The 21688-nt window shown below is 55.3% G+C and overlaps 1 protein-coding gene across 9 annotated transcripts in view; it reads left to right on the plus strand.

Annotated features, from left to right (window-relative positions):
• Positions 1-21688, plus strand: part of KDM2B (lysine demethylase 2B) — a 122897-nt gene that overhangs the window by 37031 nt on the left and 64178 nt on the right. For 8 of the 9 annotated variants that reach the window (XM_059408368.1, XM_059408369.1, XM_059408370.1 and 5 more), the window contains 5 exons: positions 3141-3234; positions 4216-4369; positions 11836-11951; positions 17652-17778; positions 20242-20729. In XM_059408368.1, coding sequence (XP_059264351.1) covers positions 3141-3234; positions 4216-4369; positions 11836-11951; positions 17652-17778; positions 20242-20729 — 979 coding nt within the window. Of the gene's footprint in view, positions 1-352; positions 468-3140; positions 3235-4215; positions 4370-11835; positions 11952-17651; positions 17779-20241; positions 20730-21688 lie in introns of those variants that run through there. The other variant, XM_059408374.1, reaches the window with a different exon arrangement.

Raw genomic sequence — 21688 nt, forward strand, 5'->3', positions numbered from 1 at the left:
CCCGTCTCCCGGTGCCAGCTTTCTCCAGGTTACCCCCCGCCAAGACCTTTGCCCCAGGGGATGCTGCCGGAGCTGCAGGGGGAGTTTCGCTAAGTTGGAAGGAAAAGGGCGGGGTGGGGTCGCCCCGCTTCCGCGGATCCCAGGCAGCGCCCCAAAGTTGGTGCTGCAGGTGCAGCGCCCCCTCCTACCACGCTCCTCCCAGCCAGCCCGGGCCTTGGGAGGCGGGAACCCCCCCAGAGGCTTAGTTCGGGGGCTCTTGATTCTCATCCCCCAACTTGGAGGGTGCACTCCTGCACGGAAGCCACCGGGTCGGTGGGTGGGGGGTTGTCGAGGGGCGCGGCTTTCCGGGCAAGGGGCAGCCGAGGCGGAAGCCAGGCTGGCTGGCCGGCGGGAGAGCTTAGCGGCCGTGGCACCGAGCCGGGGTGCCCATGTGACTGCGGTGTGCTTTGGAAGAGGAAGCTGTAGAGGTCAGTGCAAAGGCGTCACGCCAGAGCGAGCGGGAGCAGGAGTGAGGGGGGAGACCCGGAATGAGCGCGGGGCGGGCGGGCGGGCGGGCGGGGGTGGTGGCTGCAGGGGCCCGGACAAAGCGGCCCTGTCACAGCCACCCTAGCGGCTCCAAAGCCTGCAATTGCCCGGCGGGAGGGGCGGCCCGGGCCCGGAGGCCAGGAAATGAGGGACAAGGGAGGAGGGGCCTCTTTAGGAGAGGCGGGGCTGGAAGTGGCGCCCCCAAGCTCCGAAGGGCCTCAGAGGATGCTGGAGGGTGACTGGGAGGACAGATCAGACGCAGGCACAACTTGGAGAACTTTCCTTGCACACAGCTCCTAGTGATCACGTCCACGCGTGCTGGGGAGGTTGGGGCTGGGGGCAGGAGGTTGAAGGGTAGTGACCAGGCCAGTTTGGGGCCTGGTGCCCAAGAGGCAAGCTCCTTGCCTCTCCTCTGCCGGCACCTGGGTGGTTATCCAGCTGCAGACTAAAGGAGACACATCTCCCTCCACCCCACAAACACTTAAATTGCTTTCCCTAGGCTGTTTTCTGCTGAGGCCTGAAGGAGGTGGAAACCAAGGTTAGATTAAAAAAAGGAAAGAAAAGAAAACCCAGAGGAAGAGGTGGTTTTAGGAAAACGAGGACTAATATTTTGAAGTGGTGCTTGGAGAGGAGGCCGGTGTGGTCTGTGGGGGGTGGGGTGGGTTAGGGCATTACCCTCACTCCGCACCCCCAGTTCCTTGGAGAGAAGAGGGTCACTGGTGTCTTCAGCCTGGGGGACCTGACCGGTCGCGTGGGGCAGAGGCGGGAGGGAGCGGGCCTGAGCCTGAGCTGGGACTTGAACAACCCCAGCGCCAGCCCAGCAGCCCGCGCCCGTCTTCGTGACAGGGCTGCGTCCTGTGCTGTCAACTACACCCCTCCGATGGGGTTGCTAGGCAGCGGGGCTCTGATGTGGGGGAAGGCCTTCTGATTTGTCAGCCTCCTGCAGACACATGGTTAAGGCTCCTTCCAGCCTATCCGGAGGAGGGACGCGGGGCACGCCGCCTGCATACTCTGCCGAGCCCCGGGTCCACCTGAATGTGAGGTGCAAAAGGCAGCCAGAGGGAGGGGGCGCCTGGAGCCCACCAGCCTCCAAACCAGCTCAGCCCCACGCCCCCCATTATCTCCACTGGGGCTTGCTGCTGGCTCCTCCCTGTCTGTCCCTGCCCCATTCCTCCCCTCTTCCCCAAACCATGGAAAAGCAAAGTGCAGCAGGGAAAAGAGGTCAGTGGGGTAAGCATGTGCGTGTGGGCCTCTGGAGTGCCAAGGTGCATGGGCATGAGCTGTGGGGAGGCCTCCCCATCCGTGCCGCCGGTGGCCCTTGTGGGAAGGGGTGGGAGGGAGAGAGGGGGCCCTGACATCGCTGCCTGCCGGGCCTGGACTTGGAAGCCGGCCCTGGGGGCCCCCCCCCCCGCCCGCCCCCCTTAAGCTCTGTCCGCCCCTAGGAGGGCAGCATGTCAAGGGAGGAAGGAGGAGACTGGTGAGTTCCTGAAAGGAAGGGTGGGTTATCGAACTCAGAAGGGGGGCTGCTGGCGGGTTCCTTCTCCTGAACGCGCCTCCCCCGCCCAAGCCTCTGAGGCCCAGGTTCTCCCCTCGGCCTGTCCCCCCCCCCCCCCCCAGCCCCCTTCTCTTACCCCTTTTACTTTTTTTTTTTTTTTTTTTAGCAGTTCTATGGAGATAGAATTCACGTACCATTCATTCATTTGAAGTGTACAGTTCAGCGGCTCTGTATGTTTACAGAGTAGTGCATTCACGGTCAAATTCAGAACATTTTTATCACCCCAGAAGGAAACCCGGTGCCCATGATCAGCCCCTCCCCAGCCCTGCACCCCACCCCCGCCCTCAGGCCCTGGCCACTCCTCTACTCCCTGCGTCCCTAGGTTTGCCTACTCGGGCCCTTTCATATCTGTGGGATCCTACGCGGTCATCTTTGGCGGCTGGTTGGAGCCTGTGCTTGGAGCTCGCTGCTCACTTCTCAGTCCGTTGCAGTTTGTCCTGTTTCACTCCCCCCTGTGCGGGCCGGTTCATGTCCCTTCCCAGGGGGGCAGGGGGCTGATGCATTCTGACACGCTGCTCTGAGCGCGGTGCCTAGCTCTGGGCTGGACCGTTGGTGGGCTCTCCGTAAACTCTTGCTGAGCAAACGGAGAGGAGAAAATAGGGACTGGTAATTGGCAAGCTTTGCAGGTGGTTTACACTGAGAATTCCAGGGTTCCAGCTGCTGCAAAGGGGACTAGCGTCTTGGGAAAAATGCAGGGCCGGGCGCTGGGAGGGAGCAGAAAAGGAGCCTCTCCTCCCTGGGGTGGGCGTGGGGGTGGGGCAGGAGCCGAAGCCGCCTGTGAGGAAGGAACCCAGTGGCCTGTGGGTTGCCAGCTCTCTTCTGGGGACTTGAAAACCCAGATGCCTCCCCCAGCCTTGGGGGCAGGTGGCCAATGCTTGAGATGCGTCATCTGATCACTGGGGCTTCCCCTAGGGGGAACTCCGGTTAGAATTGGGTTTAAAAAGAAAAGAAAAGTCCCCAGTGTTAGCATTTATAAAAGGGCAGCAGGTCAGACACCTCCAGTGATTCAGGACCTGAATGATTTTTCCTGCCCTCCCCATCCCCCGCTTCTGTGCCGCAGGTACTGTCTGATGAGCGTGAAAGGCTGTTTCACTGACTTCCACATCGACTTCGGAGGCACTTCCGTTTGGTACCATGTTTTCCGGGGTGGGAAGGTGAGTTGAGCCGAGTCTCCTGGACTTCTGCACATCCCTGCCTGTTTCCTTCGTGGAGGGGCTCTCGCTCCGCCCTCTGCATCTAGGGGCTCCTGCCCCGCCCACTTTCAGGACCACCTCCCCACTCCCTGTCTCCTCCTGGAGGGGAGGATTCCGCTCAGCCCTTCTGCATCACATCCGGTTACCTGTCCTACACCTGCTCCCCCAGTCCAGTGTTCCAAGCACCTCCAGCCAGATCACAACTCCAGCCTGGGTGCCCAAGAGCTCCCAGCCTTCCCTCTGTGCGCTGTGGTTTCCAGCCCCAGCGCGAAGACCGACCGTTTAACTTAAAAGTCTAGTTGCCGGCACCACCTGCCTCCAAGAACATTTTATCTGAGGGACAGACGTCGCCCAGAGAGAGGAGGTGGTGGTGCGTGCTTTCAGGATGTTACTGCTGCTTTTGCTTCTGAGTGTGGCCCGCACGGACGTGGGCGCTCCTTCAGCGGACGCGTGTCGCCCTGCTTGTCTGGGTTTGTGTGTGTGCGTTTGTTTTAACCAAACATGTTGGAAGAAATTCTGGGTAGGAAGTCATCCTACTTGGTTCCAGATGTTTTTCCTCCCTCTGCAGAGTGAGCACAGGCTGAGTTTATTTATTGGACCGTTTTTTCATACAACTTAGGAAATTCCCTTCCTCTCCTTCCCTTACCTCCCCAGCGAGCCTGTGGCTCGGGAGAAAGAATGTTCCACCCGGTCGAGGAGCTCTACCCACCCTGATGTTTGAGCGGGAATGGAGAGTCCCTAGAGGCAGGCAGAGGGTGTTCCAGAAGGGTGGCACAGCCTCCCCGCCATCCCAGAGACCCTTTGGGCCTGGGCCTGGAGGCGGTCCCCTCTCCTCCCTGCTTCCAGGCAGGTAGGGCTGTCTCCTTGGGCTGTGGCACAGCCTGGAAGGAATCCAGGACTTTGGCCCGGATCTTCAGCTGATTGCCTCCTTTTCCTCCCAAGATCTTTTGGCTGATTCCTCCAACCCTGCACAATTTGGCACTGTACGAGGAGTGGGTGCTGTCAGGAAAACAGAGTGACATCTTCCTGGGAGACCGCGTGGAGCGATGCCAAAGAATTGAGCTGAAACAGGGCTACACGTTTTTCATCCCTTCCGGTAGGTTCCGGCAAGGCTGGCGCCGGGCTCCCTCTCGGCCCCTGGCTCTCCTGTGGCCTCAGCCAGGGTTCTGGGCCAGGCGACAGGGTTGTGGCCACTGGGAGTCCCTGAGAAAAGCAGGCCTCGGGCTGCAGGGAGAAGTAGCCCCTGTCTCTCTCACGTCTAGCCTGTGTCTCCCTGCCTGTGGGCTAGAATTCACTCTTGGGAAAAAGCCTAGCGTCCTTCCTCAGGGGAAGGTGAGTGGCTCCCCCCGGGACGTCCTGTGGAGATTCCTGTGTGACGGGGTGATGTGGTGCTGTGGGGAGGGGGGTGGGCTCACCCCCTTGAAGGAGGAATTGGGTTGTTTTACCCAAAGAAGCAATGTATGGTAATGGCAGTCCCGGGCAGGTTCTGGGGAAGGGCGGGCCCCGGAGTGGGGTGTCTTCTAAGGGCGCCTGAAAGCCTAGGGAATGGGCAGAGGGGAATCTAGCTTTGGGCAAGGACCCAACGTGGCAGCCTCCTTCTGCAGCACAAGGTGAAAAGTAGTAAAGGGTCAATGTCCACTCTTGTACTTGGAGTCCCACCCCCCACCCCCCACCAAAAAAAAAAAAAAGAAATTAAGAAGAAAAGAAAAAAAGAAATTGCGGCTGCAAGTATAGTGGGGGGCGGTAATTCAGAGCACTGGCCCCGGAGCCAGACTGAACGGCTTTCGTTTGAATTTCAGCTCTGGTGCTTATGAGCTGTGAGTTTACGGGAGTGAGTTAAGCTCTCTGTGCCTCGGTGTTCTTGTCTGTAAAATGGGAGTGAGACTTCCCAGGGTGGTAGTGAGGACCGAGTGAGCTGAAACCTCCATGCCTCAGCTCTCTGGTGATGGACTGAGGGCTTTTGGGCAGCTACAGGCTGAGGCACCAGTGAGTATGACAGATGCCCTAGGGGTCAGGGAGTGCAGCTTTTGGTGGCATTAACAGTAAAATTTACCCAGGATGAGGGAGGTGACAGTCCCGCTGTATTAAATGAGGGGGTCTGGTCACATATAGGAGGTTGTGCTCCTTTTGGTCACTATACTTTGGAGAGTGAGTTGACCTGGATATGGGAGTCTGGATGTCACATCAGGTGAGATGAATTTGAAGGAGGAATTGGATGGTTTGATCTGGGGAAGTAATAGTGAATGGGAACAGCTGTCAGCTGGTTGAAAGATCTTCTCCTGGAAGAAGAGATACAGCCAAGTGGTGGAATGATTTGCTCTGCTAGGTAGTGAGCTCCCTGTCACTGGATGTATACAAGCAGAGGCTATGTATATGACTGTGCTAAGGAGCCTGCAGGGAATTTGCCACTGAGTGGGGACTTGAACCTTAGGAGTATCCTTTGAAGCAACTAAGATCCATGATGGAGAATCTGGTCACACTTAGGTTTCTGAGAGTGGTCTTGGAAGCTGGCCTTGGGTCTGGATGTGAAGCACTAGTGTCAAGTGAAGAGGGGGCTGTTATGGTAGCATCTCCCACCGAGGAGATGGGGTCTGCACACTTGGGCTTTTCCAGAAAGTTGAGCAGAAGGCAGAGATTTCACTATTAGAGAAACTGGGGGTTTGGAAGTGGCAGGGTTTAGTGGGGGAGACTTTGTTACCATGGCCCCAGGTCCATGCTCAGACTTGGGGAGGGGAGTGACCGCTCCTTGAGACAGGAAGGGGTGGTGCAGTGGGTGGGCAGAGAGGCACAGAGACCTCTTAGGTGTGTTCAAGCCACTCTTCATGGGGGGTTAGCCATGATGGATGCAGGGGAACCCTGTCATGTTCTTGGCTTTGCTGCTGACTCTCGTTGTGCCCTGGGGCAGGTCTCGTCCCCTCTCTGTGCCTTAACCATCCCATCTGCACAATGGGAGCAGGATGGCGCTGAACTCTGGACCCTTCCAGGTGCCTCCCAACCTGGTCCCACTGAGTGCAGGCCTCCTGCCCTCCCCGGGAGGACTCCAGGCCTTCTGCACAGCTGGGAGGTGGCTCATTGCTTTCCCTCAGTCCTGGTTGGGACGGGTGTTCATTTTGGTGACTTAGCAGGTTGGAGAAAGTCTTGAGAGGCGGCCTCTGAGTCCCAGCAGGGGTGTGACTGTTTGTTGAAGGCAAGAGGAGGATTTGAACCGCAGCAGCCGGTTGAGTTAGATCCCAGCAAAGACTCCTGGCCCTGAGGGCTGTGAGTGAGACCAGGATGTTCAGGAATTGAAAAAAGGACAGTTAGAACTTGTCCCCTTCGCAGAGGCAGGGGGTCCATGTGGTTCCCAAGCACTGATTTCTGCAGGGACCAATGAAATTAAAAAAAAAAAAAAAAAAAAGTTAGGAGTTTATTGTTACAAACTTGCAATTTTACTAAAGATGGGCGTTAGTTTAAAAACAAAACAAAACAAAAACTACCTGGCATCCACTACTGCTGATTTTCACAAATAGGAGGTGATCCCATTACTAAAAAAGTTGGAAATCCATAATTTTGGAATAAAGGATGGTGGTTTGTATTTGATGGTTTTGAGTTTATGACAGTCGGTGTCATCTTCCATTTTCTCATTTTCTTATCATCCCAGTGAACACTGAAGGGCCAGAGTTCGCCATCGCAGAAGTAGTCGGGCACCTGGGGATTCTCTCCCGAGTCCACACCCCCTGACCTGTGGGCAGACACACAGCTGGGGTTCGGGGGAGCTGGAGTGTGGCTTTGGGTGGAGAGTGGAGAGCTGGCCTTGGGGAACAAGGCCTGTCTGCATGTGGGTTTTTCTGTGTCCGGAGTAGAGAATCTAATGCTGGCATTTCTCACTTCTGACAATGATTTTTGTCCCCACAGTGCGATCTTAGACAGGTGTCCTCCTACCTCATGCTGGCCTCGTGTCTCCCTGTGGGTCATTCAGCAGGTCTTCAACTCTGAAGGCTAAACCGGGAGGCTGCTGGGTTGGGAGGGTTTTTAAATGTTACAGTAACTTTGTGAGATGCGATTTAACTCTTCCTTCTTGTGTCTGGGGTGAAGAGCTGGGTAAAGGCTGTGCTGCAGGGGGTCGTGGTGCTCAGGACTCATTCCTGGGTGGTCCTAGAAAGCTGCCTGGAAGAGGAAGACTTGAAGGTGGCCGAGGCCTCGCCAGGGCCCACAGTCAGGGTCAGGAGCGGCTGGCTGGTCACCCAGATTCAGCCTGATCGCGAGGTGGATGGAAAGCTAGAGGTGGAAATCATCCCCAAGGAATTAGAGGTCAGATGGACTCAGTGACATCTTTTTCCTTCATGTGATGTGTGTGGCCAGTGCCCTGACCATGTGGATGGGCTAGCCTCCCCTGGCTGCACCAGCTTAGGTGAACTATGGCTAATGGTCATAATAACATACTAGCAAGCCGCAAACATTTTGCGTATATTACTTACCTTCTTCATAAGCATAGGGGGAGAAACTTATTTCCTCCTGCCTTTTCTTTAAATAAAGAAAGTTCATGGGGGCGCCTGGCAGACTTAGTTGGTAGAGCATGCGACTCTTGATCTCGGAATTGTGAATTCGAGCCCACAATGGGTATAGAGATTACTTTGAAAAATGAAAAAAAAAAAAAAAAACTTAAATAAAGAACGTTCCTGAGGCCCAGAGAGGTAAACAGACTAGTCCAAGGTCACACAGTTAATAAGCAACAGAGCAGGGCAAGAACCCAGGTGTGTCTAGTTTCAGAGTTCACCTGGTTCCCCGTTAGTCTGGGAGTCAGTAGACTTAGGATTCAGTCTTCCTTCTCAGCCGTATGGCTTTGGGAGAATTATTTGCTTATTTAATAAATTCCTTAAGGGCCTTCTTGGCAGTGTGGAAGGTCCTAGGGAGGCTGTAAGACACATTCTCTCTGTCCTGAATGTGTCCAGCCAGGTAGCAGCCAGGAGGGGGATTCTAACATAGGGACCTGGGGTCGGTGGCTTGGACTGGCCTGAAAGTATTTTCCATCCTTGCTTTGTGGTAAGATTCACCCATGACCAAGGGTGCCTGGGTAGCTCAGCATCCAATTCTTTTTTCTTTTTTTTTTTTAAAGACTTTATTTATTTATTTGACAGAGAGAGATCACACGTAGCAGGCTGAGAGAGAGGGGGAAGCAGGCTCCCTACTGAGCAGAGAGCCCGACTTGGGGCTCGATCCCAGGACCCTGAGATCATGACCTGAGCTGAAGGCAGAGGCTTTAACCCACTGAGCCACCCAGGCGCCCCAGCATCCAATTCTTGATTTTGGCTGAGGTCATGATATCTGGGTCATGGGATTGAGACCCAGATTGAGTCCTGCCTCAGGCTCTGGGCTCAGTGGGGATTCCCCCTCCCACTGCTCTCCCTGTTGTCTGTCTCCCTCTAAAACAAGCAAATAAATAAATAAATAAAATCACTCATGACCCCAAATTCATGGGTAGCCCTAGATGTTTCTTAGACTGAGGCCAGTCTGAGGAAAAAGTAACCTGAAGCTACTTAAAGAGTGTTACATGACTTGGGCCTCAGATGACCCACCTGTAAAATGGGTACAGAGCAGGGAGAGGGTAGCAGTGAAGCAGGCTGGAGAGGCAGAGGGTGGGCGGGCAACACTGGGCAGTTGGTATGCGTCTCCAGCCAGTGAAGGCCAGAGGAGAACGGCCTGGTGGGCCCGTCTTCCTGTTTTTTCTAGAGAAGGAAGCAGTTCAGATTGTCTTGTGAAGTTTCCCCTTTTTTGTAGCACAGGTGGGTCAAACTAAACACGCTCTTGAGTCTGCCGCAGCCTGTGGCCTGTCAGTTTGGGTCCCTGGTACTAGCTGGGAGGTCCTAGAGAGGAGAGGCTGCACCTTGGCAGCTGATCTGCCCAGCCTGGAGCCTGGCTCAGCTCAGGGAGTTCATGAAGGAAGCAGGCCACGGCCCTTCGTGAGGTGCCCCCGAGTTCTGTGACTTCTGGGTTTACCCCTACAGCAGCCACAGAGACAGACAAATGTGGATGGCGGGGTGGGAGGGGGACTTTGGTTTCTGAATCCTGAGTGTCTGGATTGTGTGATCCACTGTTCCTCAGGTCCCAGAGAACACTTGTCAGTAGGCTCTGTGGGTTGCCTGCTTTCCTTCCTTGACTGGATCTGTCCTTTGTCGCTTGTGTGGAATCACCCCTGTTATTGCCTTCATGTTGTTGGTGATTCTGTTCTGGAAGCAAGAGGCAGATGTCAGCCTCCCCAGCTCAGTCACCAGCCTGGGACACCTGCTCTCTTGTGCAGCCAAGGAGACATCATCAGGAGGGTGAGGATGGATGGAGCCTGTGAACGCTCTTGTTTCTCCTTCCTGGTTCTTCCTGAGGGAAATGCTCCAAAGTCATGGAGCAGATCTGAGGAAGGCTACGGGGAAGAACTTGGCAGTGACTAACTCGTTTGAGGCGGCCTGGCCCACCTGTGAGGCCCTGGCTTGGGGATTAGAGAAGAGTGGGTAGAAGCTTCTAGAATCCATTGAAATGCCTGGGGGTATAGATTCCCTGCCACTCTGCTTGAAACAGAACCTCTCTTCCGTTTCCCTCTTGGCTCACCGAGTCACTTGCTGGATGAGTTACTAGGGTAACAGGTGTAAGTCAGGTGTATCTGCGTTTCCACCTGATAGGACAGAAGGGAGAGTCTATAAATGCAGACTGACGCGGGCACCAGTGTTTGCAAAGTCTTCAAGATGGACGAGACCACCACGAGTATCAGTGGCAGTTGCTTACATGGACTGAGTTCTTGCTCACCAGGTTCCCCGCATGGGAGGTAGTGATCTCCCTCATTTTACTCGGGCAGATAGAGGCCAGGAGAGGGGGTGGTCAGCTACCCCATAGCACATGGTGAGTCGGCCATGGGACAGTTTCCAGCCCAGGTGTGAGGGGCTGGAGCTTTCTGTGTGGCCCTGGGTGAGCATGTAAGGAGCATAGGAACGGGGCCCTGGATTCTTGGCCCCATTCAGGCTTCATCCTGCCACATGCATCTCTTTGACCCTGGCAGTCCTGGGTCCCAGTTCAGGAAATGTTGCTTAAGTCACGTTGCTTAAGCCGTAAGAACAGTCCTGGGCAGTGTAGCTCTGCTCAGCAAAGATAGAAAATGTACAGCCAAGAAAATCAGCTGGCACACAGCTGAGATGGAGAGGCCGAAGCAGATGCAGAAGCCAAGCGGCAGCCACACTTGTCCTGCACGGAGGGGCGAGGGTGATGGGAAGGCGCCCAGGGAACGCGACAAGAGCACACCTGCCCAGCGGAGCCCGAGGTGTGGGGAGCTAGACAGAACCAGGTTACACAGAGCCTTTGTTCCTGTGCTCTGGGCTGGTGCTTGTCCCCGCCCTCCTCCAGGACCGCCAGCTCATCCCACTCCCTGCCCTACAGGACAGCACCAGCGCCCCGAGTGTCCCGCAGAGGGCAGCAGTGGCCTTGTACCTTTGTTCCTGGCCGCCTTGGACCTGGGGCTGCCTGTGACCCAGGACTGGTGCGTTTGGGGTGGGGGTGGGGCTCTGTAATCGTCCTCCAGGCAGACAAACTAACGCACACAGCTCAGAGAAGAGGGGTCAGAGGAGATGTGGATGCCTGGGCCGGGGATCTCGGGGTTGGGGTTGCCCTGTCTGTCCCCTTTCTCCTCTGCCGATCCTGTCTCTCACTGTGAGTCTGTCTGCCTCTCTCTGTCCTTGTCCTACCTCTGTCTGTCTTATTCCCTCTGCATGTCTCTTTTTGCCTCCCTGGCCTGGTCGTGGGACCCGCAGGCCTGGCGGGCTGAGCCTGTGATGGAGTGGCCGGCGGCGTAGGGGTTCCGAAAGGAGGCACTGCCACCTCGTCCAGCAAGTGACTTGGTTGCAGCATCTGTCCATGGGCGGGGATTATCCTCCTGCCTGTCCCCTAGCTCTGCGCTGTGACTGTGGGCGGGAGCACATGTGGGTCCGCTGAGCCCTGGAGACATGTACTAGTTACATGTGAGGGAGTCGGGTGGCTCGATACGTCCAGCCTTCAGGGACCAAGCGAGGCCACCGCCCTGGGTTCCAGTCCTTACAGGTGACTTCGGTCTTCTGCACTGCAGACAGGGAAGTGTCTGGGTCCCCCGCAGTGTTCTGGCGGGTGTCACTCCTTAGCTGTGGTCCCAGGCGGTCCTTTGTGATTTCTCCTGAGACTGATGTTGTCTGGGCAGCTGGGAAAGAGGCTCAGGGCCAGCCTGAATGAGAGGGATGCGGCTCCCTGGCCAGCATGGGGAGGGGAGACGGGGCCTGTCCCCACTGGAGGCTGCAGCAACATGAGGAAGCCTTTGTCGAGGCCCTTCCGCTGACCACCACTGTCTCGCGCCACCCAGGGGTCAATGCCTGTGGTCGTCCTTCGGGGCTGTGTGTCCGAGCCCTGTCGGCCAGCCTGGAACTGTGCCTTCTGGGTCAGGCAGCCCAGGGATCCTCAGCTGTGGCCCTGGCTGCCCCCCTGGGCCTCCTGGGCCCTTGTGCGTGCTTCCATGGATGACCTCCCCAGGGGTCCGGGAGCCCGCGGCTGACCCTGCCTGTGCCCTCCCCGCCCCAGGTTGGATCCATGCCGTCTACACCCCTGTAGACTCTCTGGTATTTGGCGGAAACATCCTGCACAGCTTTAACGTGCCCATGCAGCTGCGGATCTACGAGATCGAGGACAGAACACGGGTAAGGAGGCTTCCTTCTCTCCCGGCGGGATTGCCCAAGCCCCTGAGCCCTGCCTGGCGCTCGGGGTGTGTGGGGACAAGTCGTTCCAAAGTCCTCCGTGGTTCCCCCCTCCCTCCCGTCCCCTGCCTCAAGCAGGGCCTTGGTCCTTGCGGGGGGGCTGTCTGTAAGAGCCCCACCCAGAGCCCCTGGAGTTTCTGTTCATCTCCAGGCCAGTGGCAGCCAAAACCCCCTCGTCAAAGAGGAAGCATCTAGTGAGGAAACGCTGTGAGATACTGGGAACCCTGCCTCTTCCTTCTTCTCGGGTGTAGACAGGGATGCACAGGAGTTGGGGGGGGATTTTGGGGTGGTTATGGCTGTGGTTCGGAGGGGGGCTTAGAAAGGTCAGCTCTTGGCCATGTGTCGCCTCCCATCCAGGGACCCCAAATGTGATATCACGCCCCGAGGAAGCCAGTATCTGTATGGTCTCCGAGCTCTGTCCCCATGTCTGCTTGCAGGCGGTGGGGGCGGGGCTTTTCCTTGTGACTGTGATGGTCACAGCTTCTCAGACATAGGGTCTCCCCCACTCCCATCCCCCAGGACCGGGACTGAAGCTGAGACACCTGATGTGTGCCCCGTGTGCCCTCCACGTCGCTCTGTTCCACAAGCTTCCCCTGGGGAGCACTGGCTGCTCGCGTCTACACCCGCTTTCCCACTGTGGAGCTGGGCCAAGGGTCCCAAGACAGTTGAGAGGCAGATCTGAGGGCGGGAAACTGGGGTCAAGAGGGCCCCTTCTTTCTCCTTTTTCCTTACAGTTGTTCACATATTCCCTTTTTTCTGTTGAGCTATAACGCGCATAGCACGTGAGCGACCGGTTACGCTGTGCGACTCCACGGGATTTAGCCCATCCACAGCCTTGCGCAGCTGCTGCCTCTAACTCAAGGACATTCTCATCACCCCGGAAGGAAACCCCCTACTCATTAGCAGTCACCTTCCATAGCCACCCCTCTCCCCCCCATAAGCCTGTGGCAACCAACAGTCTGCTTTCTGCCTCCACAGATTGGCCTGTCACTGGACGTTGCACAGACATGGAATCCTGTCCTGTGTCCTTTTGGGATTAGTTTCTGTCACTTCTCACTTCTGTCTTCGGGGTTCATCCGCGATATAGCCGGGGTCATTGCTTCATCCCTTTTTATGGCTGAGTCACAGTTCCCCGTGTGGACGGACCACACCACATCTTCCTGGGTTTTGCCTCAGAGGAGGCTTTTTTGCCCCAGAGAGGTGTGGTCGTGTCTGGACTCTGCAGAAGCATTCCCTTGAGGCAGATGCCCTGGGCCCAGGGTCCCCACTTTTCTTGGTCTAGTTTCTAGGCCCAGGGCTGCCAGAATCACATACGTGAACCAGAACTTAGCTACTGTGTTGTGTCTGACTTCTCAAACTGTCCTGATGGCATTGAGGGACTGTGTCCAGGGGTTTCCTGGGAACAACCTGAGCTCTGTTCAGTGGTCAGGTTGTCGTCCCAGAGCAACTGTGCGTCTTCAGTGATGGGTTTGCTGCCAGGTCTGCAGAGACTGGGTCTTGTTTTGTGGATTTTCGCACCTCTTTTCTCTGTTGCCCGCCCACCATTCCTTTCCAGGTCTGGGGGAGGCTGCCCTGGGGCATCCTGGGTGTGAGTGGTCCTCCCATAGTCTGGGTCAAGTGCTGTCTGGGGCTCCGGCCAGCTGTTCCCTGGCCAGCCCTGAAGAATGGGCCATTTTGCGTTATGAGCAGACTAGGGAGTATGGGAGAAAAAAAGGAGAAATCCAGAAGTGAGGCCCATGACTTTCCAGCCAATTCCTGAAAGCCAGAATCAGGCTGGGATTTCTAAAGGCTTTGGCAACTTGCTTGGCAGCTGTCCCCCTCCCCCAGGGGATCCGGATTGTCCGCTCTCAGTGGATTTGGGCCCCATCCTTCCATCAGGAGTCCAGCTCCCCTCCTCTGCTCGGAGGGAGGGAGGAGGGAGAGTAATAGTGTGGAACCCTCGGCATCACAGTGGGCGCCTGGAGACTCTCAGGTCCATGTTGAGATGAGCACGGCAGGGTCCCCTCCCCCAAGGCCCACTCTCCCTGTCATCTGAGTGGGCGCCCCATCTGGTTTCCCTGAAGCAGGTTTCTGGGCGGGGGGCTGGCGGGCAGGCTGGTCTGGAAGCAGCAGCAGGCTGTTTAATCTGCTTTGATTTCTGGTCTTTGGAGAGGGCTTGGCTACAGGGCCCAATTGTTTATGTCTTAGGAGCCAAGGCAGACAAAAGATGCTGGGGAGAGAGCACTGGAAGCCAGATAAAATGCCAGGGCTCCTTGTCAGCTCGCTACAGCTTAATTCCTTACATCCCTGTGAGCTTTCTTAAGAAGGTTATGGCCATTTAAAAATAGTTTTTCAAGAGTCCCTAAAACGGGGCTTTGCTTGGAAACCAAAGGCGGGGGTGGGGGGGAGGGGGCGGGGGTGGGGGAGACAGGAAACTGTCAGTCTTTAAGCCCTGTGGTGTGGATTTGTCTTAGAAAAAGAATTTGCCTTTGTGGCCCAAGGGGGGGATCCCCCCCTCCCATCCAGACCAGGGGAACCCCAATGGTCTCCTATGTTTAGGAAGCTGCATCTCTGCTAGCTAGGATTTGAATTTGGGTGGTGGGGGGGGTGGGTGATACTGCCGCTGGGGCCCTGCCCTTCCCCGGGCCTGGTGGTTTCCAGTGTGTAGACACCCACACGTATCTTCCCCTATGCAGAGTAAACCCTCTCATTGTAAAGATGTGCGGGGGGAGCCACACCAAGGACCGGATGTGTTGCATGTTTATTATGTGAAGAGAATGTCTCGACAACTCTCACTACGTATTTTTAACGCCAGTTAGCTTGATAAGGGACAGGGATGGTCCAGTTGATCATTCATTAAACTGCCGTCTCTCTTACGTTTATCTTTTTTTCCCCCCCAATGGCTCTAGTGAAGGCAGCTTTCTCAGGAAAGGTAACGCCGCACGCTCCATTCCGTCTCAGCCAGTGAATCTATTTGGAAATTGCAAATAATTTTCCCTTCCTCTCCTCTTTTCCTCCGCCATTGGATTTTTTTTTTCCCATTGACTTTTTTTTTTTTCCAGGAGAAAAACAAATTTTAAGATACTTCCACCCACCCTCATATTTTAGTTTTTCAAGTCCCCTGAGACCTGGGAGTTCTCAATGCACCAAAACGCCTTTGGTTCTGATCTCCCGAGGTCGCTCAGCTGTAAGAGGAAGGGCTAAGGCCAAGTGCTACTCGCAGGGGCCTTTGGGAACTCAAAGCTACCCCTTGAGATCGGCTCATAGACTGATCATCCCCTAGGCTGGGAGCGCTGCATGCTTTCTGAACTGCCTTGCCTTTTGGTGAACAACTCAATTTGGTGAGGCTCCGAATCTGTCAACAAATAATGTTGAGCAATCGTGTGTTTAATGTTCCCAGGCATGTGGCTGAGACCTTTTGAAGGCGAAGGGTGGAAGGCGACAACCCGTTTGTAAGTCAATTCTTTGCCCATTTTGTTTCCTGCCGTGCTCTCTTGGAAAAAAAAAAATAAAAAGAAAAGAAAAAATTTGAATTCCTTCATCAGCATTTGTTTTCACCCAGCGGGTTTCCCTTGGGTTCAGCAACAATGAGGGAGACTTCTCTTCCTCTCCTGATAGACAGCCAAAAAATATTTTTTTTTTTCCTGATCTAGAAAAAGTCTCAGGCGCCGCGGTGCCCTGCCGTGTGGAGTGGCTCGCACGGTTTCCCAAAATTTGTAAGGTCAAAAGCAACTTCAGAGTCTTACCAATCAAATCTGAAGCCAGGAGATGTGAGTAAGGGTCCGTCCGAGAAGAGGCGGGCTTGCCCGTCCTCAGCCTGCTCTGTAGGTATTGGCAATTGGTTTCAAAGTTTCTTGGTCCTTGCTCTGGAGCGGGGGTAGGGCTGAGGCTCCTGGACCCCTCCTCACAGGAGGTCAGGGTCTGTCTCAGTCTGAAGTGACCCTCTCCTTTTTAAACTCCGAAGGGCACTGATTCAGTGACAGTGAAAAAGGATTACTGCTATCCCAGCATTCAAACCAGGGTTCTCAGGAAAGTAGCTGGAGCCAAGGAAACCGCTAGATGTTCCCAACTCCATGCATCCCCCCGGAGGAGCTCAAAAGCATGCGGCGGCCAGGATCTCATTCCAGCACATACCATCCACCAGAGGTGGGGAGGTCGAATGGACCCAATAAGCAGATGGGAGAAGTGAGACCGCCCCAGACATGGGAAAGGGGCCTCACGGTTGAACACTGACTGAGTCAGCGGGACCTGGGGTGGCCGGGGGACTGAGCTGGGACTCTCAGAGAGGGCAGAATTGGGACCTTTTCCAGGTGGGCACTGTGAGAGAGGCAGGAGACTGGTATTTTAGGGCAGAGGACTGAGGTCTGCTTGTTTTTGCCTTCATCCCACACGTAGAATGTTGCCTGTAGACTGTTGCAAGAAAGTTGGGACCTTGTCCTTGGCTTAACGTTGAACTCCCTGGATTTCTGGAAGGTAGGAGAGGTGAAGAGGGGTCTCTGGCACCCGCAGAGATCCCGGGAGGCAGACACACCCTTGGCGAGAGGGCAGGAGAGCAGGTCCGGAGTGAGTGTGGACCTGTAGGATCTAGCTTTGGAAAAGAGGGCTCAGTCCCTCTGGGGGAGACAGGGACTAGCCACTCACTGCCCTCATTCCTCACTTACCCGCTCAGGATGAAGCTTCCGGAAGGTTCATCTGTGCAGGGCCGTCAGTGTAATTGTAATTGCTTCCTTTGCCATCTTTCTCTGCCATCTCGTCCATATAGACCCCGTGCTTCCACCCATCAGAATTCTCTTGGAGCCCAGGCCTGGAGCCCCGGCCTTTTCCCGGTTCTGATGCATAAAGCTCTCTGCACCTGCACTTCCTCCCCTATAAGAAGTGGCCCGAAGGGGATCCCCATCTGGACCCCTGCTCCAGACCCGGGCGTGTGTCTCCTGGTGTTAGAGCCACCCCAGGTCACCCTGGGGACTTTTGTCAGAGGGAATCCTCTGGGGATACAGACTGGGGAGTGCCAGGTGGTTGTCTGGGAGGAGCCGGAGGTGCAGGAGGTGGGACCCTCTAAGGCCCCGCCCCTGGAGGTAGGCGAGGCCACACCCCTCCCTCGTCATTGGTCCTCCCGGTGTTGCCTCCCTCCCAGAGTGCAGGAGATGCTTGATAGCCGGTCCGCGATCTAATGGAGGGGGGGGGGGGGGCGATTTCTGTCTTTCAAGGGGCAGGGAGGGATAGCAGAGTCTGTTCAAGAATTTTTGAGAACAAGGAGGAGCCTGTGTTTGTTGTAGCTGGAATCAGGCTCACATCCGCAGGTACCCGCACCCTCCGTCAGCAGGTCAGGGGACAACTGTTTCTCTGCATCTCACAGAAGCACAAAGCGGACCCCATCCGCCTTCCCCTGGCGGCCTGCAGCTCAGGGAGCTTTGAAATGATGCTCTCACACAGGCCTCTTTCTCCCCTCTTCCTCCTCATTTGTGCATGCTACTGGTATCTTGCCCCTTCCAGCGCCTCTCTCCTGCCTTCTAGCCCGCCTCCCCCATTTCCCCCTCACACCATTTGTGCTCTTGTTAAGATGGTGAGAATAACTCCCGCAGAAACCCCCTCCCCCCTGTTTTCTCCCTTGGTTCTCCTTTGCCTCCCAGAAACTGACTTCCACCCCTGGGTCTTTGCTTTCAGGTGCAGCCCAAATTTCGCTACCCCTTCTACTATGAGATGTGCTGGTATGTCTTGGAAAGATACGTGTACTGTGTGACCCAGCGGTCCTACCTCACTCAGGAATACCAGAGAGAATCAATGCTTATTGGTGAGTGAAATGTGGGCCCGGCCGTCTCCTCTGCTCAGCTGGGCAGGAAGAATGTTTTCAGTGTGGCCCTTGAGAGTCTCTGGGTTTCTGGAATACTTTTGAGCCAGAGTGTCGGCCAGACTCCTGGAGACCCCTTAGGAGGGGAAGCCATCCTTCTCAACTTCCCATGTGGAATAAAGAGTCCAAGAAAATGAGATCGTGACCTCCGACGGAGTCACCTTGGTGGTCTCCTAGGTCTCGATGAGGAACCAGTCCCAGGCGTGGTTGCTGAAACAGGATCCCTATGGAACAAAGAATCCTGGTGGTTTTAGTCCTCTGTGGCCACCAGCTAGCTGATCCCACAGCCCCAGTCGTCCCCTGCACCTAGGGATGGGTTTTTGTCTCTATGGGAGCAGGCCCGTGAGGTGCAGCCAGTCTCCAAAACCTGAGACCAAGCTTTGAGCTGGGGGAGAGGGGGTTGGAGACACAAACTTGGCAGAGCTTTGGGTGGTTCTGACAGAGGCAGGAGAGAGCATGGCTGCTGCGGAGTCCTGCCTTACTGCCTTTACTTAAAGGGACATCACCCCTGAATGGCTCAGTCCTTGAGTCTTGACTCTTGGATACCCAGCTGACTTTGCCTCTAGCTGTGACTCTGAGCACCGAGGAACAATCTGGAAGAACACCCCCAACCCCCCTCACCCCTGCCTCTGAGCTCTTCCTGCTGGGGGGTTTCCCGGGGCAGAGTTTGCTGAGACTCATTCACTGCTTCTTTCTAGAATAACACGATCAGTTTGTCTCCTTTAGGGTCTGCATGGTTTCTCCTGCGATCCCCAGGATTTTTAGATTTTTTTTTCTCACTGTAAAAAAGCCTTTTTCCCTCCTTCCCTGTCATCCTTAGTGACTCTTAGTGGTTTCAGACTGGGCGTATGATGGAGAGCAAATGTTTCCACTGAGCTCTTTATGGGGAAGTGCTTATTTCCCTCCTAGAAATTCAGTTTTGCCTGGGGAGTCTCTTGTGAGTCTCCAACGTGTCAGATGTGCAATAATCGGGTATTGAGAAGTCCTGAAACCTCACAGCCTGCTCTCTGGAAGCTTCCAGCCTGGTAGGGAATGGGAAATTAGTCTGAAATAATGGGGTGACCCCTGTGGTTGTAGTAGCTTACACATTCCTGTGGGGGCCAGGGGCTTGATTTTGTGGCCGTCCTCACGACCAGGAAACGGAGAGGCGCTTCTCTCATTTGGATATTTAGGGCTGTAGGAGAACGTTCCCGATTCCATTCGCAGGCACAAGAAGAAAGCTTGAGGCAGCGTTGGGGTCATTGAAATTGCTTGTCTGTTTCCCCCACTGCCTCACTGCTTCTCCCGCCAAAGTAAAGCAGCAACATCAGGACAGTGGCTCGTGCATCAAGTACTGGTTGTGTGCCGGGACCGTACTCAGTGAAGTCTTAGCCGATCCTCGCTGCAGGTGTTCCGAGGAAGCATTTTTTTGCCCTATATATCTATATATTTTTAATATTCTATTTATTTGACAGAGAGAAATCACAACTAGGCAGAGAGGCAGGCAGAGAGAGAGGAGGAAGCAGGCTCCCTGTGGAGCAGAGAGCCCGATGTGGGGCTCGATCCCAGGACCCTGGGATCACGACCTGAGCCGAAGGCAGAGGCTTTAACCCACTGAGCCACCCAGGCGCCCCGCCCTATATTTTTAAAAAACAGCATTATTGGGATATTGTCCCCATATCATACAATTTAATGTGTAGAACTCAGTGGTTTTTTGCATATTTTCAGAGCTGCGTGACCATCACCAGTCGATTTGGGATCGTTTTCTTTACCCCAGAAAGAAACCTGTACTCTTGTGTTAGAGCCTTCTCTTCCCCAGCCCCAGCCTAGGCGCCCACTAATTTATTTTCTGGCTCTATAGATTTCCCCGTTCCGGACATTTCAGGTGACTGGAGTCCTTATGTTATATACGCGTTTTGGGCCTTATTCTTATTTTTTTAAAAAGATGTTTATTTATTTATATGACACAGAGAGAGAGATCACAAGTAGGTAGAGCAGGCTCACAAGTAGGAGAAGCAGGCTCACCGCTGAGCAGAGAGCCCGATGTAGGCAGGGCTGCATCCCAGGACCTTGGGATCGTGACCCAAGCTGAAGGCAGACACCTAACCAACTGAGCCACCCAGGCGTTATTTTTATATGGCCTTATTTTTATATGTTGAAAAATAAAATGCCAGGGGTATTCAGAGAGGTAAAGCAACCTGTCTGAGGACACACAGCTGGGAAGAAAGCGAGCTGGGATTTGATCCTATGTCTGGCTGAGCCCAGCCTTTCTAGAGGCGGAGGGAGACATAGACCATGAGAAATGTCCAAAGAAGCTTGATGTCCAGAGTAGAGGGGAGGCATAGTGTGTGGACATTCCAGGGCCTTCCAGCAGGGAGTCTGGGACGTTCATCTCAGTCTTCCCTGTGACCCTTATGCTCCCCGTAGATGCCCTGAGAAAGCCCAGCATAGACGGCTTCTCATCTGATTCCTGGCTGGAGATGGAGGAGGAGTCCTGTGAGCAGCAGCCTCAGGAGGAAGAGAAGGAGGAGGAGGAAGAGGAGGAGGAAGAGGAGGAGGGCGCAGAGAAGGTGCCCAAGCCACCTGCCGATGGACCTCCATCGCCCTCCAGCACCCCCTCAGAGGACCAGGAGGCCTCCGGGAAGAAGCCGAAAGCACCTGCTCTGCGATTCCTCCAAAGGACTTTGTCTAACGAGTCGGAGGAAAGTGTGAAGTCCACGACGGTGCCCACCGACTACCCCAAGACGCCCACCGGCTCCCCTGCCACGGGGGTCTCCGCCAAGTGGACCCACCTCACTGAGTTTGAGCTGAAGGGCCTGAAAGCGCTGGTGGAGAAACTGGAATCCCTCCCCGAGAACAAGAAGTGTGTCCCCGAGGGCATCGAGGACCCCCAGGCACTCCTGGAGGGTGTGAAGGTGGGCAGGGGGTCGCATCTGGGCCTGGGCAGCTGAGAAGGTCCGGATGGGTTCCCAGGGGCATCTCAGCTCAGGGCAGCTTGGTGCAGACTATCCCGGGGGTATGTCTGTGCACGGAGAGGGGCTTCTGGTCCAAGCAAGCCTGCCCAAGCCTCCCAAGCTGAGGCCGCCGTTGAGAGCTAAAGGGGAAGCTGCCTCTGTGGTTGGCAAGGAGTTCTTCCTCAGCACTTGTGGAAAATCTGAGGCTTTGCTAGCAGTGGGCATTATGGGTAGTGCTGCTGTTAGGTCTGGGGACAGACCTCTCCGTCCTGCTCAGGAAGACTTGCTGTTCTGGGCTGGCTTCCCCTGGGGCACGCACCTGTTTCATAGGAGCAGGTTGTACCTCCTGGTGGTCCACTAGGTCTCCCGCAAAGGTGGGGCACGTAGCCACCTGTGGTTCAGAGGTCTCTAACTAGAGCCTAACTATCGAGCAGTGCTCACGGAGCAGCATCTGGGCTGGCCACGGGGGGAACAGGAAGCAGGAGGGCACAGTCACTGCCCTCAGGCAGCTCACCAGTTATTGGGTGAAAGACACTCATCAGCCACACTGGGTGCCAGGGCTCTGGGACAGTTATGCAGAGGGCATTTGGCTTGGGTTTTAGAGGCTGCATAGGAGTTCTCTAGATGGACAAGGCTGTTACAAGCAGAGTGCAAACGTGCAGTGTGTCTGTTTCCCAGGAAATACATGGAGAGGCCTTCCCCTCTAGTAATTGTCATCATAACATTTGTTGAAAACTCCACTACTGGTCAGGTACCAGCTCTGGGCAATGTACCTGAGTTACCTGCCCTTAACCGACGTGGAAGTAGGTTCAGAGAGGGTAAAGGATATGCCCGAGGTGACAGAGCAGGTCAATGCAGGCAGCTGGGAAGAGGACCCCGGACCGCTGTCAGGTGGCCTGACAAGGGCCACCAACAGAGGG

The sequence above is a fragment of the Mustela nigripes genome, chromosome 8, assembly GCF_022355385.1.
Source record: "Mustela nigripes isolate SB6536 chromosome 8, MUSNIG.SB6536, whole genome shotgun sequence".
Classification (NCBI taxonomy): domain Eukaryota; kingdom Metazoa; phylum Chordata; class Mammalia; order Carnivora; family Mustelidae; genus Mustela; species Mustela nigripes.